Source organism: Eurosta solidaginis, chromosome 5, assembly GCF_040869045.1.
Source record: "Eurosta solidaginis isolate ZX-2024a chromosome 5, ASM4086904v1, whole genome shotgun sequence".
Lineage (NCBI taxonomy): Eukaryota > Metazoa > Arthropoda > Insecta > Diptera > Tephritidae > Eurosta > Eurosta solidaginis.
The window spans coordinates 181,539,627-181,561,130 of NC_090323.1; the positions used below are offsets into that span (position 1 = coordinate 181,539,627).

Here is a 21,504-nt window from a genome sequence, read left to right on the forward strand (position 1 = left end):
CTTTATATATGTACAACCAACCGTTATCCAATCAAACTTAATATACTCTGTGAGCTCTGCTCAACTGAGTATAAAAATCGGGAAAATCGAATTTTTGAATTCTTTCGAAAGCGTTTTTGAGATTGTTTGCATAGTTTCAGTTGCACAACTTATTTAATTTTTTCTATTAAAAAATATTATAAAAACTTGTTCCTCAATTTATTGAAATTCAGCAAAAGTTGCAATGTCTATTTTCATTTAAATATATACATTGGAGTGTTCCTTATAAATTAAGTAGACGATTTTTCCAGTCTCACTTCTTCGTCCGGTAACATCTAGGTCAGAAATTTCACATACAAATTTCAGTCTCGATTAGGGTGCCGCACATGGGTGGGGGGGGGGGGTTAATATTACTTTATGGAGACCAAAAATACAAAATTGAATTTGTGGCTTTTCGATATACATATTACTATAATTGGCGATGTCAGATGGATCCAAGCTCAAATTGCCTTATGCAGACTTAATATATTAAAATGAGAACTAACATCACTGTGCGTCACCCCTTACCCATTTCTTTAAAGGAACCAACATTTATACGTGATATCGCCAACTCTACAGAGAAATCTTAAATTTAACCCCTGTGTGACACCCTTTAACCATCTCCACTACGGACCAAAATTTATGTGAGATATTTTTAGCCCAAGTATTTTACAATCTAAACGAGTGAGACTGGAAAAAATCATGTATTTAATTTATAAGGATCACCCTTATATATACATATATCTTATTCATAATCCAGTACGTCATGTTTACTTTGACGTTTCCAATTTAATGGAAATAAGCGCTTCCAAACCTCATAACGTCCCATATTTAGACCCTCACGCAAAACAATTTCCTCGCCAATATCCAAATAATGTTGTCGTTTGAAACTAAAAGCGCGCCAACGAATATCGCGCAATTTATCATCACTTTGTTTATTTGGATCGCTAAAAATAAAAAAATAATAATTAAATCCGTGTAAATCAAATTTCTTAGTTTTAGTTTGTTTGACCAACCCTTTATAAGCAAACGCTGTAAACATTCGAGTTAATTTATCAACGATCACAAATTCTCGATCATCCGCGGTGAACATGCGGCTAACGGATGGTTCCACAAACAAATACATCAAATCATCATGATGAACAACACCTGCGGAAAACGGTAATGCTATAGCATCGAATTCTGATTTTTGTTGTTGTTTAGTATACCATACGGTTTATTTGTGGGATAATAAATATGACTGCGTTGTCCTTGATAGCTAAAACGGTAATAGAAGACTTTGGTTGAGCGCGCTGCCAGATGTACGAAACGATGAACACTAAATCCAGTTAGAGCATCTGAGTAAAGCTGAAAAGTTAATAAATAAAAATAAATAAAATGTAAAAAGTAAATCTTAAACACCCTGTCTTACTTATTACCAAGTTAACTTTTATTTACAAAAGTCAATCAGACAGAATAACAAAAATATTTGACACTTAGGGCCGTTGTTACCATCTCTCGTATCTAGAGTGTAGCAATCATTCGTTTCCACAAACACAGAATGACCATATCCCAGTTATATCGATAATTGTGTTTTTATGGAAGAACTAAATTCAAAAATCTATAGCAAATACACGTAAACCATAAAACAACTGACTTTTGTTTACACTTTTTCTTTACGCTTAACTGACAGTCGATGCTTCATTTATCATGGAGAAAACGGGAATTATTTCGATAAATTATAGATAAACGGTGAGGAAAGAGAAAGTACACATGTATATATGTAGGTTCAATCACCTGACCAGTGGCGTAGACCCGTGGCGTAGATAGAGGGGACCATGGGAAGTTGAAAATATAGTTTTTGAAAAATTTTACTTATACATATTCATGTATACATTCATTTCTCGAAAAGCTATTAGCCTTCTTGCAGTATTAAACCATTTATATTACTATAAATTTAAAAAGAAACAATCTTTTCATGATAGTTATAATTTTGTGTCACGACTAGCGTTGCCAAATGTCCCGTATTTTTCATAAATTTTAAAGTGTTCCGCCGGGAAACGCTTTGTCCCGGCATTTTCGCAATATCAAAATTAATAAATTATAATCTGCTACGAAACAGGGCCATATTTGCGGATTCGATTGTATTCAGTTTATTAGTATATTGCATGCAACTCTGTAAAGAAGAAAAAATTATCTCTACTGGGGTTCTGAATATAGTCAATGTTTGACATTTCGCACACCTAAATATTCATTTTGCAAGGCAAGTGTTGTGTTTTAAAATAACGTTTGGAAAATGAATCCATAGAATATTGAATTCGCATTAAACACAGTAAATGTATTAAAGAAGAAAAAATTATCTCTACTGGGGTTCTGAATATAGTCAATGTTTGACATTTCGCACACCTAAATATTCATTTTGCAAGGCAAGTGTTGTGTTTTAAAACAACGTTTGGAAAATGAATCCATAGAATATTGAATTCGCATTAAACACAGTAAACGTATTAATTGTTAGCCTGTTTCATAAAAAAATTTGTTATAAATAAAACAGTTTAAAAAGTTTAATTCTCTCTAAAAATTATTTCGCCGAATGAACAACCCACACAAATATTTAGGTGTTTTTTATTTTTCAAATGTCCCGGGAAATTTTTAAAAATCCCGGAAATTTGGCTCAAATTTGAGGTTTGTCCCGGGAACCCGAAATAAAAATCTGGCAACCCTAGTCACGACGCCCCCAACTACAATAATACAAACAAAGTTCAGTTGACCTCTTTGCGCATCTCAGAGTCGTATTCATGAACCAAGAAGAAGAGCCTGGCTAGCGTTTAAAAATTTGGTTCCGTTACATATGAAAACATAAAGCTGCAGACATTGGTGCTTTATCGGTAACCGTATCGGTAACCTTATAACAGCTGATTCGACCAACCTTATGAGAATCAATGCAATCGATTATTGGTGCCGCTAAGGTCGTAACCGTATCGTAGCTAACCAATTGGTTTTTGGTTTACCGTCGTAACGATAAACAGCTGATTACGTTAGGGATACGACTACAGCGATACGACATACGGCACCAATGAATCCCTCTTAAAATGTTACTACTATAATCAGCTAACTCGGTCGAATATGTAAACAATTTTCTCTGCCGTGGAACATCGCTGTCTCACTACGTCATGAATCGTATTTCAATCTTCAGTTTACTTATGTTCGTTAAACAATAAGCACGCCTAGAGGCCAGTGATAATACAATCACGTTCGCATTGTTTTTATCTAATGATGAAAAATTTTTAGTTGCAAGAAAACCCTTTGCTAAGAATAGCGAAAATAAAAAAAATGCAGAATTATCTGAAATCGAAAAAGTAGCTGATAAACCGATCAAAACAGTCGAATTTTATCAGGAATTTCTCACTGCGGAGCTCCTGCTGTTTTTGCCAAATCAGAAGTGTGGAAGATTTATTTGATTCATAGAGGCGATATCATACCTGGAAACTCGTTGAATGTGCTTGATCACTGTCCAGAAGGTAATTTTCCGAATATCGATGTATTGCTGTGGATATTAGCTACTTTACCGATATCGATATCAACAGCGGAACGCACCTTCTCAAGTTTGAAACGAATAAAGACGACTCTGAGAAACACAACAGAAGAAGAAGGTATAATTAATAAATTTGCTTTAAGATCTATGAATTTTATTATAAAATTAAAAATAAATTTTTACCAAATTTTTTTCTTGTAGAACCGCTTGAATGAACTGGCTGCTCTGGCTATTCATCAGGACATTGCAATCAGAGCTGATGAGTTATCGAAAAAATCCCGAAAACTTGATTTATTTCTTTAATTAATGAAAGACTTTTTCGCATATTGAGTGCACCCAAGTAAAAAATGTATCCCTATTTTTTTTTTTTTTTTTTTTACAATATAATAAGTGAATCTCATGATTATAATAAAGAACAAATAAAAATAACTTGAAAGTAAAAAAATGGTATCATTAAATCCCCCAACACAAAAAGCTATCTACACCAATTGTGAGTGTGAGTGAACACACCATTACCTTGGTGGGGTTGGATGCCTATCTAACACCTTCTTCAATCTATGGGTCATGGCACTTCACATTCAACCAACTATTGCCGCATACAGTCTTTATAGAATATTGGATATCATATTTTTAAGTGATAACATGAACTTTTGCCTCCAGGAATGTCTGGGCCCTTTGTCCAATCCTGGTTCACATCATGTTTCGCTGGTTCTTCATTTGGAATTTTATGAGTTTAATACTTACGTAGAGGATACAATTTCCAAGTTTTGTTTTAAAAATTATATTGTTGATGTGGTTAATGCGGCAATTGACTTAATTGATTGGGATACGCTATTTACTGAGGTTGATGCGACCGGTTGTTTCAATATCTTTAAGAATAATCTAAATTGCATTTGTAGTGAGCACATTCCTAAAGTAAAGGAAAAAGTTTACAAAATTCCTTGTTTCACGAAGGAGTTGAGAAAACTTAAGAGTTTGAGGAACAAGTTTTTCAAAAAATTTAAAAATTCACAAAGAAATGTATATAAAATATTTGAACGAGTTTAAATCATTGTATAAAGACTTGAAGCAGAATTATATAAGAAAATTCGAAGAGGATATTAAACTGAATCCGAAAGCTTTTTGGCGTTTTGTGAAGTCTAAAAACTCGTGTTCGAGTATTCCCTCTGTTGTATTTTACAAGGATACACAAGCTGATTCAGCATCAGTTGCTGCAAATCTTTTTGCAGATTTTTTCAGCTCGAATTTTGAGGCTGACTCTAATTTGAGTAGTAGTGATTTTTACAGTGGCCTTGGTGCTAGTGGTTCCACGCTAAACTTTGGGGCTCTTGAAATCTCTTTAGACGATGTTCAACTGGGGATTCATCAAATCAATTTGTCGTCGCAGACTGATGTTAACAGTTTGTCGTCTCACCTTTTTAAGAATTGTTCAGCTCTCGCCTACCCAAGATGGCTGCTTTTTAACAAAATCTCTTGGACAAGGTGTTTTCATTGATGCATGGAAAATCTCCTTTATTACGCCAATTTTAAAATCCGGCAATAAAAATGATATCACCAATTATCGTCCTATTTCTAAAATTTCGACTATTTCAAAACTTTTTGAATTGTATAATAAAAAATAAAATTTTCTTTGCCATTAGTTGTCTCATCTCGGTAGATCAGCATGGTTTCATGTCGGCGAGATCAACTACCTCTAATTTAGCAGTTTTCTTCGAATACTGCATTGAAGCTTTTAGTAACCGGACCCAAGTTGTTACCGTGTATACTAATTTTTCTAAAGAGTTTGATAAAGTTAACCAATCCTATCTTATTATCGAAGTTACAGTGTTTTGGCTTCCACTCAAGTTTCGTATCTCTCAAATCGATCTTGTTCAGTTGTAGTTGACGGGGTGTCGTCGTACTCTTTCATTGCTTCTTCAGGCGTTCATCAGGGAAGCATTTTAGGTCCAATTATTTTTGCGATTTTCATCAACGATATTACTAGTTGTTTTAAATTTTCAAAATTTCTCTTGTATGCTGATGACATGCAGATTATTAGTAATATTACGTGTTCCGCTGACTCGTTGAAACTTCAGAGTGATCTATACAGTGTTGTAGCTTGGTGCCAGAAAAATATGCTTCCCTTAAATATTAAAAAATGTTCCCATATCTCCTATTCCAAATCCCGCTCTCCTATCCCTACTTCATATTATATTGCTGGTTCACAACTAAGCATTGTTTCCAAAATCACTGATCTTGGGGTGGTCTTTGACTCGAAGTTCTCGTTTCAAAGCCATCTTAATTATATTATAGCTAAGTCTTACTCTATGCTGGCTTTTGTCTGATGTTTCAGCTCGGATTTCTCGGATCCGTATACCTTAAAAACTCTTTTTAACTCACTGGTGCGCTCGATACTTGAATATGCTGTTACTATTTGGCGTCCGTAATATTCCTGTCATATAAGTCGTTTGGAGAGAGTTCTGAGAGTCTTTATAAAGTACCCTCTGCGCCCCCTTCATTTTGATCTTCCTGTTCCGGCTTACGAATCTATCTCTCACTTTCATTTTTAATTTAATATCTGGGGTGGTTTACTGCCCCTTTTTACTTCAACGTATATTCTTTCTTATTCGTAATATTTGTTTAAGGAATCATGGCAAATTTTACGTTGGGCTGGTGAGGACCAATTATGCGGCCAATTCTCCTGTTGTTAGAGCTCTTAAAGAGTTTAACTTGCTCCCAAATTCTTCAGTTTTGGACTTCTCCTACTGTGAAAAAAGATTTAAAATCCTACTAAATGACCTGTTAAATTAGTTGGTAGTCTATCTTTACCTGTAATTAGTCTGTAAAAAATGTAATAATTTCAAGACTAAATAAATATTATTATTATTATTTAAATATCAACCACCGCCACGCGCGAAGGGTCTTTCGCAAATGAGCAGGAACGGCGCAAGCTTCGCGGGCTACTTGCTGCCTTGGTGGCATCGTTAGAGTTTTGGACGGACTTTCGAAGCCGAAGCTACTACCGGTTGACTATCCACTTCCCACGGATCAGTGGTCTGGGAGAAAAAGACAGCGAAGGCATTGTGAATGAAACACAAGAAAGCAGCGGGTTGGGATGAAATTCAAAACATAGACAACCAAAGGTCTGGAGGGATATACTATCCATAGTTTGGGAAACGAGTCCTAGCCTCTTGGGAACTTTAAGTTTATAATTAGTTTTTTAGAATTTTTTATTTTTTTTTTTTGAAAAAAATGGGGTGGGAATGGATTGCTACACCCCTCGGAGTGATTAGATTTAAATTATATTTCAATTTTGTAACAAAATTTATTAATACCCAGTTTTGGTGAAGTGGACAGTAGCACTTCACAGTTTTTTTGCTCTTGGAGCTTTTATTTTTTATAAATCCTCGCACTGATACCGAATATTAGTCTATAGGCCGGTCATAGCCATTTTCGAAAAAGGGACAGAGCCACCTGCCTCACACTAACATACCAAATTTTATTTCAGACTGAGATCGCGTAGCTTTGGGGCCATTCAGAACTATTTTCGCGAAGATTTTGAAATAACTTTGTGAGCGTTTCGGGATTATTCCAGAAGCCTGTTGGGACTTTGTTGGTATTGATTTCAGCATAATTCCGAAATTCTTTATGGACTTGCTCGAGACTTTTGCGGAATCATTTCGAAACTACTTGGAGACCAGTTCAGAACTATTTTGGAACTATTACCGACTATAATGCTAATGATTTAGAGATCATAATCCACCAATCTCTAGATTATTTTGTGTTTATCTACACAACATTTCGGAACGGTTGTCGCATCAATTCGGGAGTACATCAAAAGAATTTCTCAATTGCTATTAGAATCTTTCCACAGTGAGGCTATTTTAGAGATTGTTTTATTTACCATTTCTGTAAATTTCGGGATTATCTCTATTTTATTCAGTTTAATTTCAGCATTGTTTCCATCATCATTTGTGAGCTAATTACCGATAATTTTAGAACTATTGCTGAAACTTTTCGGTATATAATTCGTATCAGGTGGTGATGATGTGGAGGTAATTTTAAGATTACCTCTAGAATTCGGTATGATTTTTTTCGGATCATTTCGTAACTTTTTTGGGATAGTTTCGTGTTTCGTGATTAAGGGTCACTTCAGATTTTTAACGGGATAGTTTTAAGACATTTCGGGACAACTCTTCAAATTTCGCAGAATTTTTTAGATAATTATTGGTCGTGCCACGCCAACTTTCAAAAAATATTTAGTTAGAACAACTCAAAGAGGGGGTAGGCTAACGCCCATTTTCAAAAATTTTACTAAATTTGTGTGTTTCCGACATAAAATCCTTTCACTTTAAAGTTTTATAACTTTATAAGTTACTGAACTAAAATGCTCGACACCTAAAAAATGGGCGTGGTTATAGTCAACTTTGTACATTTTCAATATCAATCTACATATTCTTCTTCAACTAGGCTCAAGTAAAAGTCTTAATGGGCAATTCGAAGGACAGACGGACCGACGGCTTGGCTTAGTAACCATATTTTTCGACACTGATACTTTTGATATGTATATATGTACATATATCGATGTTTATATCTACATCCATGAGTTTTTAATATAATTACAAACCATTGTTATAAGACTCAACTTAAAATACTTTGTGCAAAACTGGGTATACAATTTTGAGGAAGGATGAAGATAAGACTTTAATTACCTCTATTAATGGTTGTAGCGAACCAGCATATTCCAAAGACTCTTCACCGAAGTAAGCATTCTTCAATTCCATACTAATATTTGATGAACGTGGACTATCGGAGTTATATAGAAAGCAAATCGGTGCAATTTGTTCGAAATTATGAGCCAAAGCTTTTAAGAGGCGTGGATTCTCAACAATAGCTGAAAGTGTACTAGAAAGGTTGCATAACTGCATGTTCATGTTATTGTTGTAGCGATAACAACAACAGCAACAACAACAAACATATTCATAGTTGGCCGCAGTGCACTAAATTTTTTATTTTCTCTAAAAGTTAAAAGTAACTTAGATCTATGGAAAAGGATTGAAATGGAAATATACTATGGGAAAAACTTTACGTTATCACTAAATTGGTTGGTGCACTATGCCCAACTATGACATTTTTTTAAGAAACTACTCACATATAGCTTGTCCCGCGAACTCATCCTTTGTCATGCCCGTAATAACTGGAATTTTCATAAAATTACCATTTTGATACGACCAAACTGGATCCTCTGTAAGAAAACGCTCCTGACCATAATTTGGTTCTATGACGGGTTTCCACAAGATGAGTGGGTTATTACGTCCAAACTCGAACATATGCGGCAAGGTGTTGGCATATTCAAGATAATGTTTCTAGAAATGAAAAATTTTTTTTAGCAGGAAATTGCATGAATTTTGTTTTTGGAAATTAAATCAAGTAAGGCTCGGAAAAGAGTAGTTATTTTGTGAGTTTCTTATTTCGCATGGAAAATATTTGGTATTATTTTTACTTTTTTATTTTGCTCATAAAAGAGTAGTTATTATTTAGTTATTTTTTGAGTTTTTTAATTCATTCGGAAGAGAGGAATTATTTTTAATTTTTTTTATTTCGATCGAATATATTAGTGATTTTTTGAGTTTTTTTATTTCGCTCGGAAAATAGTAGTTCTTTTTGCAGTTTTTTATTTCGATCGGAAAATAGTAGTTTATTTTTTTATTTTTTATTTCGCTCGAAAAATAGTAGCGATTTTTTGAATTTTTTATTTCGCATGGAAAGTAATAGTTATTATTATTACTTTTTTATTTTGCTCGTAAAAGGACAGTTTTTTTTAGTTATTTTTTTTAGTTTTTTATTTCATTCGAAAAAGAGGAGTTATTTTTAAATTTTTTTATTTCGATCGAAAAATATTAGTCATTTTGTGAGTTTTTTATTTCATCCCGAAAATAATTTCTCTTGGGTTTTTTATTCCACTCGGAAAATAATACCTGTTTTTTTGAGTTTTTTTAACTATCAAAAAATAGTAGTAGTTTTTTAATTAATTCAGAAAATAGTTTCTCTTGTGTTTTTATTTCACTCGGAAAATAGTAGTTGATTTTTTGAGTTTTTTATAACCCTCGGAAAATAATAACAATTTTTTGACTTATTTATTTCAGTCGGAAAAGAGGAGTTATTTTAAAATTTTTTTATTTCGCTCGGAAAATATAAGTTATTTTCTTGAATTTTTTATTTCATTCGGAAAATAATTTTTCTTGCGTTTTTTATTTCACTCGGAAAATAGTAACTGCTTTTTGAGATTATTTCAACCATGAGAAAATAGTAGTAATTTTTTTATTTCACCCGGAAAATAGTAGGTGTTTTTGGGTTTTTTATTTAATTCAGAAAATAGTTTTTCTTGGGTTGTTTATTTCGCTCGGAAAATAGTAGCCGTTTTTGAGTTTTCTATAACCCTCGGAAAATAGTAGTAATTTTTGAGTTTTTTATATCGCTCGGAAAATAGTAACTGCTTTTTGAGATTCTTTCAACCATGAGAAAATAGTAGTAATTTTTTGAGTTTTTTATTTAATTCAGAAAATAATTTTTCTTGAGTTTTTTATTTCACCCGGAAAATAGTAGGTGTTTTTGAATTTTTTATTTAACTGGTAAGATAGTTTTTCTTGGGTTATTTATTTCGCTCGGAAAATAGTAGCTGTTTTTTGAGTTTTCTATAACCCTCGGAAAATAGTATAAATATTTGAGTTTTTTATATCGCTCGGAAAATGTCAGTAATTTTTTTGAGTTTTTTATTTAATTTGGAAAATAGTTTTTCTTGAGTTTTTTATTTCACTCTGAAAATAATATTTTTTTTACTTTTGTATTTCACTCGGAGAAGAATAGTTAATTTGAGACTTTTTTTATTTAACTCGAAAAAAGTTTTTTTTTTTAGTTTTTAATTTTAATTGGATAATAGTAGATTTGCTTGCTTCGCTCGGATAGTCGTTATTTTTTGAGTTTTTTATTTCGCTCGGAAAATAGTAGTTTTTATTTGAGTTCGTTATTAACATTTAGTTTCTGAGTTATTTATTGAGTGATTTATTTTGCTGGAAAATGATAAAAAAAAAAAACAAAAACTATAAACAGATTTTAATATAAAACTTGGTATAACTGTTACGATGCCTAATTTCCTACCCATACGCACCGAATGCAAACAACTCATCATATCAGTTAAATTCTCTGTTGAACAGTGTAATAATGCCGCCTGCCGCATAGCCAAATTCAATTGCTCAAAGGGCAAAGGCCATTGTCCTGTGATGGAACCACTCATTACTATCGCCTTATGAAACAAGTTCCGCGACATTGGCGATACCATGTGTAATGTAATGCTCATAGCACCCGCACCATAACCCAGCAGTGTCACCGAGTTTGGATCACCGCCAAAACGTGAGATATGCAATTTCACCCAACGCAGCAACATCACTTGATCCTTCAAACCCATATTACCAAGCGCTTCTTCAGTGCCGGTAGCTAAAAATCCCAGCGATCCCAAACGATAATTAAATGTAACTAACATAACATTACGATCCATAAAATATTGCGGACCCGCAAAGTTTTTACTTTGTCCTGAGAGTGAATAGAAACCTCCCGGATGTATGAATATAATAACAGGTTTCTTAATATTTGGCTCCTTCTCAGTAGGCAAATCGCGCGTATAAATATTCACACGCAAACAATCTTCGGACACATCATCACTATACAGACCCGGTTGTGGGCAACGCGGTCCATCGAAAGTGGCATCGAATATATCAAACCATTGATCTACCGGCTCGGGCGGTTTGAAGCGTAATGCACCCACTGGCGGTTTGGCGTATGGTATGCCCCGAAATGCATAAAAATTACGTCCAGCCTGTGAGGGTAATAGCGTGCCACGTATTTTACCCAATGCTGTTGTAAGCACCATGTCCGATAGTTCACGATCCAAACCCTCTGCTGTACTATTATCTTCACATTCCACACTGGTAGCACTCGCTAGCAAAGCTAGCAAACAAAGCACTGCAACGCTGCTAATGCAGCGTCGTATAGGCATTGCTAATGCGGCGTCGGAAAGGATTCACACAAAACTGATATGGACTAGATGGGTGCATGGAGCTTTTATAGGTTGGAGCACTTGAGGTGCGCGCATTTGATATTGATGCGCTAAATTCAAATTGATTATTATTGCTAAAATGCGTGGGTGGTGCGTGAAATTACAAATGATCTGGACAATCGATGTGGCACTAGAATGTGAACTGCATAGAATTTTGACTGCACACACATACAGCAAATGACACGCACAGCTGGAGATATCTTACTGCAACGCCTAATTGAATAGCGAAAGAATAGTGCTGCAAATTTAATATTCAGAGGACAGAAAGGTCTTAGCTAGGGACGATTCGAAACTCAGTTTGCCGGAAAGCTGTATCGGTTTGGCAAAGAGTCAGCGCATATGCGCCTTGGCAACCACGCTACTGTTGGCAGCCATAATTTCGAAATAGTAAAAGACTTCGTTTATTTGGGAACCAGCATCAACACTAGCAACAACATCAGCACTGAAATCCAGCGAAGAATCAATCTTGCCAATAAATGCTACTTTGGACTAGGTAGGCAATTGAAAAGTAAAGTACTCTCTCGGCGAACGAAAATCATAATCTACAAGTCACTTATCGTACCCGTCCTGCTATATGGGGCAGAAGCATAGACCATGACAACAGCAGATGAAGCGGCTTTGAGAGTGTTCGAGAGAAAAGTTCTTCGAAAGATTTATGGACCTCTATGCGTTGGCGATAGCGAGTACCGAAGAAGATTTAATGATGAGCTGTACGAGCTATACGCAGACATCAACATAGTCCAGCGAATTAAAACGCAGCGGCTGCGCTGGCTAGGCCATGTTATGCGAATGAAAGATGATGCTCCGGCCAAGAAAGTGTTTCTATCGGAACCCGCCTATGGAAGCAGAGGTAGAGGGCGGCCCCCACTCCGTTGGAAGGACCAGGTGGAAAACGATTTAAACTCCCTTGGTGTGACCAATTGGCGCCGGTTGGCGGAGCGAAGAAGCGACTGGCGCGCCTTGTTGGACGGCCATAACCGTTTAGACGGTTAAGCGCCAATTAAGTAAGTAAGTAAGTATCGGTTTGTTTACGCTACATTTAAGTTGCTGTTAGAGCTAAAATCGAACGGAAGTCGGAACGGAGTACAAGGTAAACCTACCTAGATTCGTAAAACTCAGCCATACTAGTCTAAAAAGATGGAGTAAGGCAAAGATAGGTTTCGTACCCAAAGGAGGAAAGGTTTCGCATACAAAGTAGGAAGATCTGAGAACTATGTATTTGCGTCCTTTACCCTCTATACTTCACAACCTATGTGGTTCTCAGCACGCATACTCTAAGGGCAAATCCGGAGACAGCACTCCACGATTTCACCACAAAAATTGAGACTTCACTCTCGGCACTTTTCTGGGCATAAAAAGAGCGTTTAACAAAGTAATCGACTCTCTTCTGAATTTGAGGCCGACTGACCACTTGTAGAGTTCGTAAAGCAACTTCCAATAAGAAACTCCACCCAGTCTAAAATCAGTCGGAAATTATTTTCAAACTCTAATACAAAATGTATTGAACCTCATAGAGGACACATGAAAATGTTGATTTTAATTGATTTTGGGTAGGGGCAAATTTGGAAAATCCCACTTTGACCCATTTAGAGTGCTCCAATCGAGCCCAAATGTATGACCGACCCCCACTAACTTTAGATGCCCGACCCACCGATGCCAGTTGCACACCCCCTGGAACCCCCCTGGGGGTTCACCATACAAACATTTCAAAAAATCGCCGGTTGTGCACTTAACATGAAAAAATCAGCGAATTGCCTATGTTTTTTTCTTTTTGGAGTTTATTTTTCTCTTTAGATATTTATTTAGTCAGAACATATGTAAATGAAAAAATGAATTTAACTTAGTAATAGAAAAGAAATTAAAAAAAAATTATTAGAAATTAGCGTTTTTACAACCCTTTTAAAACCAAGGCATCATTGTGATGCATTTGCATGTCGTAAACATAGTTGTGTGGGTTTTTTATTCAACCGTTTTAAAAAATGAAGATATCACTGTGACACAATTGCAGATCGTAAAATTGCTTCTGTTGTTTTTTTTAAGCCACCACAAGACACAGCAGGTAGTATTGAAATTACCATTTCATTCTTATTACCTCGTCTCGTAGACCATATATAACGCAACAGTTTTTGTGAATGCATTAAGTCGTTGTGAAGAACTCAAAGTGTGAAGTGCTAATTTCAGATAAAAAAATATTTCAAAAAAAATAATAAGTGAAGTGACCATTCCAAATCAAAAAGTTTACAATGAATCCACCATCCTCTACACCGCAAGATGAAGCAACTACATCAACAGCTATCGAAAACCCAATTAATCATATACCCAAGCATGACGTTACTGTTTTTGGTGTGTCTACTGATTTAACTGATATTAATTTACCAACCCATCTGGATATCTTGAGATATTATTTTTACTTAAGCGAACGTGCTAAAACAGAACAAAAAAAGTTTTCCCATAAACCATTCACTATTCAAGTACAAGATAAGTTGACTGGAATTTTGGAAAAACTTGGTATGGAAATAAAGCTGAAAAAAAGTGTATTTAATAAATTGAATAAATTAAGAGAAGAAACAACACCCAACAATTTACAGAGTATGTAAAATCTCTGCAAACAATTTTTTACATTGGAACATGTAAATGCGATTTGAAGGCAGCTCCATGTGCATGCGGCTGGGTTCCCGAACGCCTCAAAGAGTTCATGCACGATCAACATAATCAAAGAAGACTAAGAATGGATGCATTTATGATGGAAACTGAAGAGCAAGGAGCAACGTCTATGTCATCAATGCCAACATACCATGATCCCGATGATTCAACATACGCACCGCCACCGGTTCAAGAAGATATGGATAGAAGCACAATACACAGAGAGATACGATTGTTTTATCTTTGCCTTGGTATGTGACAGATTTGGTGTGCCTGACAGAGTAGCAGCAGCATTGGGTAGCGCACTTTTGCAAGATTTTAAAATTAAAGATAAGCATGGGAAACCTCTCATCGTGGATAAATCGAAAGTTCGCAGAGAAAAAGAGAAATGCAGTCAAGAAGTGCTTCGCAAACGGTTAGATGATACCAATTTGTTAGCGTTTTCATTCGATGGCAGAAAAGATGATACTTTAACGATAGATAAAATTGATGAGAAGTATCATACTAGGATGGTAAAAGAACCTCATCTTGTTATTTTGAGAGAACCCAATTCTGAATTGATTGGTTACGTAAGACTGGAACATGAAACCGCTGAATACAAAACAACCAAATTAAATGGTTTTTTGAACGATAAAAATATATCACTGGATACATTAATCGGAATATGCACTGACGGTGAGCCAACAAACACTGGCCCACACGGTGGAATTATACGACGATTCGAATTGCTGTTAAAAAGACCATTGTATTGGTTCGTTTGCCTTCTACACTTCAACGAACTTCAGTTTCGGCATTTGTTTGAAGCTTTGGATAAATCAACCAGCACTGGACCAAGATCGGCAACCGGAAAACTGAGCCGTCAAATCGAATTATTGCGAATCTATGTGACAACGGAAAATCCAGATGCAAATTTAAGAATTCTGGTTGAATTTATAATTAAATGTTATGTGCCAATGTACTTCAATATCAAGTATTACAGCTCTGTCGCGTACGGCAGTGCATTATTTTTCAAGTTCATTGGTTGGTCACGATTTCTAGAACATCGTTTACGCAAAATTGTCAATCAAGTAATTAAAGATAATTCATATTATGCGCATTCGGAAAATATCTTGTTATCAATGTTGTTTGATGATAGCAAAGAAAAGCGCGACTGTGCCATCAAGAAAATTCTACGCTATCGAATCGATGTTGACGAGCCAATGGAACGTAGAGTTTACAAAAAACCAGATATAAACTTTAATTGCACAAGTTATACGGAAATGATCAATTTGAATGATATAAATATCGTCTATGAACCACCATTCACGCGAACCATTCCGTACGATACATTGAAAGAATATTTAAATCAAGATGATCCACCGTTTAATGATCCAAAAATTCCATCACACATACAAGAAACGGAACGACATGTTCAATTGCTAGCTAGCGTTTCCAAACGGGTTATACCGGAAAATGTAGAGGCTGTTATGGCGACGACATTAGAGAACCGTGCGAAATTGCCCAGACTTGAAAGTAAAAAAGACTTCAAACAATAATTTTTTTTAGTTTCTTTTCTATAACTCACTTAAATTAATTTTTTCTTTTACATATGTTCTGACTAAATAAATTTCTTAAGAGAAAAAATAGATATTATTATAAATAAATAATAAATATTATTATAAATAAATAAATAAAAATAAAGAAAAAACATAGCCATTTAGCTGATTTTTTCATGTAAAGTGAAAAACCGGCGATTTTTTGAAATGTTTATATGGTGAACACCCAGAGGGGTTCCAGGGGGTGTGCCACTGGCATCGGTGGGTCGGGCCTCCAAAGATAGTGGGGGTCGGTCATACATTTGGATTCAATTGGAGCACGCTAAATGGGTCAAAGTGGGATTTTTCAAAATTTGCCCCTACCAAAAAGTTCGACCCAAATTGGGGGATATCAGAATTCGTTTTAGAGGTATGGTTCCTTGGGCAAAGTTTTTTATTTTGATCCCTAGAATATGATTTTCCCAGAGCAATGGGCGATTTTTTTGCCTCCCCACAAATCGACCCGGCCTAATGGCCCATCTTATTGTATGGCATAACGGTTTGGTGGCAGGTACCCGAAAGGAGCAGCATAGTCTCTAAGGTCACAATAGTTCTGCGGTGAGGCGCAAAGCTTATATCAAGGGTACCTCCCTCGAGACCCTCAAAGGCTCCGCAAGTTGCGTTCAATATCCACCCAAAATACCAGAATGCTATAATACTCTCAGTATAATTGCAACCCTGCACTGGAACAACATCACAGTTGGCCAGGCTAGCATTCCAATAAGACCATAATTTCTCCATTAGAAAAACATAGATGCAAAAATCAGGCAATATCTGTCTTCTAAATATTCACGTCAGTCCTAACAGATGGCTCCTTAATGGCAATGTAGGAAGTAGTCTCTACTCGAAAGATCGTTTAACCTTCTGAAATAAATGGTACTGTTAGTTGGTGAATAAGTCTGAGTGTGAAAGCAATCAAGAGTAGGAACACTCCATCGAAGATTGCTCTCTGAAGTGGCCTCTTGGTGCACCCTAGCGGTAATATGGGTCCCAGGTAACAATAGAAGAAGGCCACTGCACAAACCAATCTAAACTTGCTGAGTGACGTTGCTCTTCCTCTAGCTGCGTATAAATATTGACTGGAGTCTTTTTCACCAAAAAGTTAAAGGAGGAAAGGTTCTAGCTCACCCAGTAGTATCAGGGGGAGTATGACAGTTTAAAGGAAACTTTTTAATTCTCTTGCCTGATGAAAACTCGCTGCGGCAGACGTAAACCTCCGTGATGGTTTTCGGAAAATAACGGTCACTTTGTACTGATGCTGTGGGACCATTTGTGAACACTGCGAAACTCAAATTAGAGTTCAGTCGAAGATTCGCAACATCTCTAGATCTTACAAACTCGGGCACGATCGGCTGTGTGTTGAAGTGTTGCCAATTGGCACGTGCCACATACTGTTGCAAGCCTTACAAGATTATACTAGGCAATTCAAATTTGAAATATTAACTTTAATTTATAGCCTATTAGAGTAAGTATAGGACACCAGCAGTTAGAAGCGTGGGTATTCCAATGGAATGTATTACAATGAATTTGTGGTAAGTGAAAATTTGCGAACTTGAATTGCAATAAGAAGAGTTGGAATATTGCTTTTCTATGGTCTGTGTATACCATTCTGTTCATGATCATTAATTTTCGCTTAACCGCAAAAGCGACTTTAGCCGTTTCGTCATGCCAGTTATTCCTGTTGCGCGATAGTTGACGTCAATTGGGAGCACCATGTAAGATAACGTTTTCCTCTATTTGCCTATTCGACCTCAGTTTCTCGCTTCCTCTACTTCCAAATGTGGTGTCGACTGAAATACTTTCTTGGCTGGAGCGTCTTCGTACATTCGCATAACATGACTTAGCTCCGCTATCTATCATATTCGCCTAAATCCCACACAGTTCACCATTAAACCTGATTCGCTACTCACCGTAGTCACCACGGCAGGGAACATATCTCCTACAGAGACCTTTTCTCTCGAACTCTCTAAGAGCCATCTTAACTCTATGGTTTTGAGTCATACATCAGGACAGGTATGATGAGTGGCTTGAATTGCTTAATTTTTATTTGTCGAGAGAGGACTTTACTTTTCAATTGCCTTTTCAATCAAAAGAGGCAGGCCGGGCCGCCTTTCTTGTGGTTCATGCGGAGTATACTTAAATTCCAATCGGGAGGCATGCGCTCTTTTGACTATATTTTGCAAAGGAGTTGATGCATGCTCTTAACCAACTATTCGTCTCCGTTTGAACAGTTTTCGGGCAGCCCGTCATTAACCTGCGTCTTATTATTCGTTAGCCGGGGTATTGCCATTTTCACATCGTCAAAGTTGGGTGCCGTTGGTGTGTCTTTTTATGCTGGAATTCGGTATTCAAAAGGACCAAATATCGAGCCCCACCTAAACCATATCACACCATGACGGGGCCAGTCGTTGTATAATTTTTCTAGTTCCCCATGAAAGAAATCCTCAAACGAGATATTGAAAATCAATTCTAATGCCAGTCGCGGCTAGAAGTCAAATCACAGCCGTGAACGACAGTAGTTGGCACCGAAGTTTCTTTCATACCACAAAACCAACGCCTTACCTCTGAATAGGTTACTTGTTTCTGTGGCCACTGTAGTAGCCTTTGCAAGGCCTCATCGTTCTTCTGCATTTCCCCGTCACTTCCTGTATGGCGGTGATGTTGGCCTTTGCTTTGACGAGGACATCAATCTAAAAGAGTCATCAAATTATATTCCGCTAAACGGTTGCCGTGGTCGTCATCAAAAAAAATTTTTAATTCGAAGCCCGTTTTTATTTTTCATTGGAAAGGTTTTAACGTGGCAGGTCCCAAGCCTAGCGTACAACCCAGTAAAGAAATTTTGATTTTTTGAACATCTATCGCGGGTATATTTTAAGCTCCGTTAACCGGCGGGTTTGAGAGATTACAAGAGCAAGAGGATGTGACGAAAGTTATTTTCTTGACTTCTTTCGGACTGCACGATGATTTAACTGACGAACTTGCTTTTCAGACAGATATCACTAAAATGTTGAGCTTTGCGAGGAATTTTTCGGCATTGTCGTTATTATCTGGAGCTTGCTATGGTGGAAACAATTTTAGCTTGCTCCAGCCAATTTTCCCCTTTTAGAGTGTTCAAATTAGCTCTTGACACATCAGTATACGCACGGGTTGTCTATTTTGAGAAGTGCTGAGTCGTCAATCGGAAAACCAGGCTTCTGTATCAAGTACAGGCGGCGTTTTACCACATTCTACCTCGCAGTTGAAGACGAAACCACAACTGACGAGCATTTCAGTGGTTAGAACTGCAAGTGCCGTTTGCTGCGAAAAAAATCATGTGGGAAACTTGTTGATGGCGTTTAATTTTTTGAAGTTCTTATTAATTAGGTAGGTTAGGTTAGGTTGAAGTGGCTGCCTCCGCTGTCTAAGCGGAGACTCACGTAGGCCGTTGTGGCCCGTTGTGCTACCACGCGGGGCCCCTATTTCCTATTTCTCTACTTCCGAAGAAGAATGTTTAGACCCCAGGCCAAACCAGCGCGTTTGCCTGATGAAACGCAAGATGTCGTTTGTGTTTGCAGATTCAAGCTCCGCAAGGCACCCAAAGGAGTGTCTGTGGAGGCATCGGTACCTGGTTTTTGACAGTGCGGGACAGTGACACAGATAGTGCTCCACGCTTTCTATCTCCTCCTCGTCCCTACAGCTGCGGCAGAAGTCATTTGTCTGTAGGCCCATCTAGGCACCGTGAGTGCCCATGAGACAGTGACCTGTAAGAAGGCCCACTAGTGGGCTTATAGAGATACGGCTTTACAACATCACCGATTGCGATCTCTTTTCGTCCACCCTAGGCCAGATTTGCTTGGATGTACTACATGTTGGCAGTGTTTGCTGGTGTTTAGAGGAGGGCTGGCCCAACGAGCGGAGGTTATTGTTCGTAGGTGGTGCCTTCCCTAGCTAGCTTATCTGCAGCGCAGTTTCCTGACTTGTCACAGTGGCCAGGAACCCATATTATGCTTAGGTTGGCATTTTAAGCTAGTTTGTTGACGGTTTCTCTGCACTTCAATGTCACTAGTGACGAGGTGTTACTGCATTGCCGGGATTTTATGGCAGCTTGGCTGTCCGAGAAAATTGAATATTCATTTTAATTAGGTATGTAAATAAGGTGAGGATATACACCAGTGCCATAAAAAGATTGTAGTGTCTTCAAATACCCTACGCATTTGTCACCTACATATGCACAACTCATTCAAAAACTTATTTTTATAATAGACATGCAGAACTCTTCCAAATATTTATATTTTAACTTCAGTTGCATCCTTTTTCGTGTTTTCGGTTTTTTCTTATTTTTCCAACTTATCCCAAGAGGCGGCATCATTGAACAAGCGAACTACGCGTCCTAAGCATAAAATATATACCAGCCAATTTAGTGTGAAATCCGACAAATCAAGTCAAGTAAATTATGAGCCAATTGTTTGTTGTGCGACTTAAAGGAAGAACTACGACTACCTGAAACCAAGAATATACATAGTGTGTGTTTATTAGGGTGATCGATATTAGAGTTTAGTCGCATCGTATTGATATAAGACTCTTTTTGGTGCGGCTGTTTCTGTATGATTACGTTCGCGAAGTCCAGGCTCTAGCTCCAAGGGGTGACAGAGTTGCCAGATCTCGAGGCAGCAACTGAGATTGGCTTTAGAAAACTTCTACCATTTGCCAAAAGGACGGAGCTATTTTATAACATACGTCCTGTTAACTAATTGGGATTTTTTGTTTGTTATTCAAACAAATTTTGGTAACATAGTCTATGTGAAGTTTTTACTGACCCACCAGCTCAACCTAACCTACCCAAATTATTTCGGGACTACTTTAATATAATTTTAGCATATTTTTGGATATTTTTGGGATCATTACGTTACTGTATCGAGATCATTTCGTGACTATCTCAGGATTATTTGCGGTATAGATTCGGACTATTTTAGAATCATTATACAACTATTAAGTGAGCATTTCGGGATTACCTCAGAACCATTTTCCGCTATATCTGGGATTTATTGAAGCCATTTAGGAACCATTTCGGAATCATATTTCAACTATTTAGTAACCACTGGAAATCATTCCGTGACTGCCTCATACCTATTAAGTGACTACTGCGGGATAACTTCAGAACAATTTTTCGTAAATTTTGGGATTTTTATCGGAAGCATTTAGAAACAATTTCAGAATCATATTCGAACTATTTAATAATTGTTGGAAATGTTGAAAGGATAGTTTCGGTGTCAATTTTGAGAATACTTCGGAACCACCGACTTATTTTGATATGGTTTTCGAAAATATCTCTTGATAATTTCGTTATTTTATTACGGAACTTTTTAGCGATCATTTCGGAACCATCATTTGGGGGCAATATTCGATTAATTTCGGTATAGTGTTCGGAATCGTTTCGGAATTATTTTGAAGCTATTGCGGCATAGTTTGGGAACATTTCAGGACTATATCTGAGCTATTTCAGGTAAATTTCGGAATGTTTTTGGAATAATTGCGGCACTGTTTCTGTATTTGTTTTTGGGGTCGTGTTTGAATAGTTTTCGAAGTTATTGAAAGATTATTTCGGATCATTTCCGGATGGATTTATTTCTGGAGTTTCTCTGAATATGTGTGATCATTTGGGAACTCTTTCGGGATTGTTTAAGGAT

The 21,504-nt window shown here is 36.7% G+C and overlaps 1 protein-coding gene across 1 annotated transcript; it reads right to left on the reverse strand.

Annotated features, from left to right (window-relative positions):
* Window positions 1-692: 692 nt before the first annotated feature.
* On the reverse strand, window positions 693-11,561 carry LOC137253858 (juvenile hormone esterase). Its single transcript, XM_067791403.1, has 6 exons — window positions 10,677-11,561; window positions 8,661-8,874; window positions 8,221-8,402; window positions 1,227-1,365; window positions 1,035-1,167; window positions 693-965 (listed from the first exon to the last, which is right to left on the reverse strand). The coding sequence occupies exons 1-6, from the start codon at window positions 11,559-11,561 to the stop codon at window positions 764-766; spliced, it is 1,755 nt and encodes a 584-aa protein (XP_067647504.1). The 3' UTR covers window positions 693-763.
* Window positions 11,562-21,504: the final 9,943 nt, after the last annotated feature.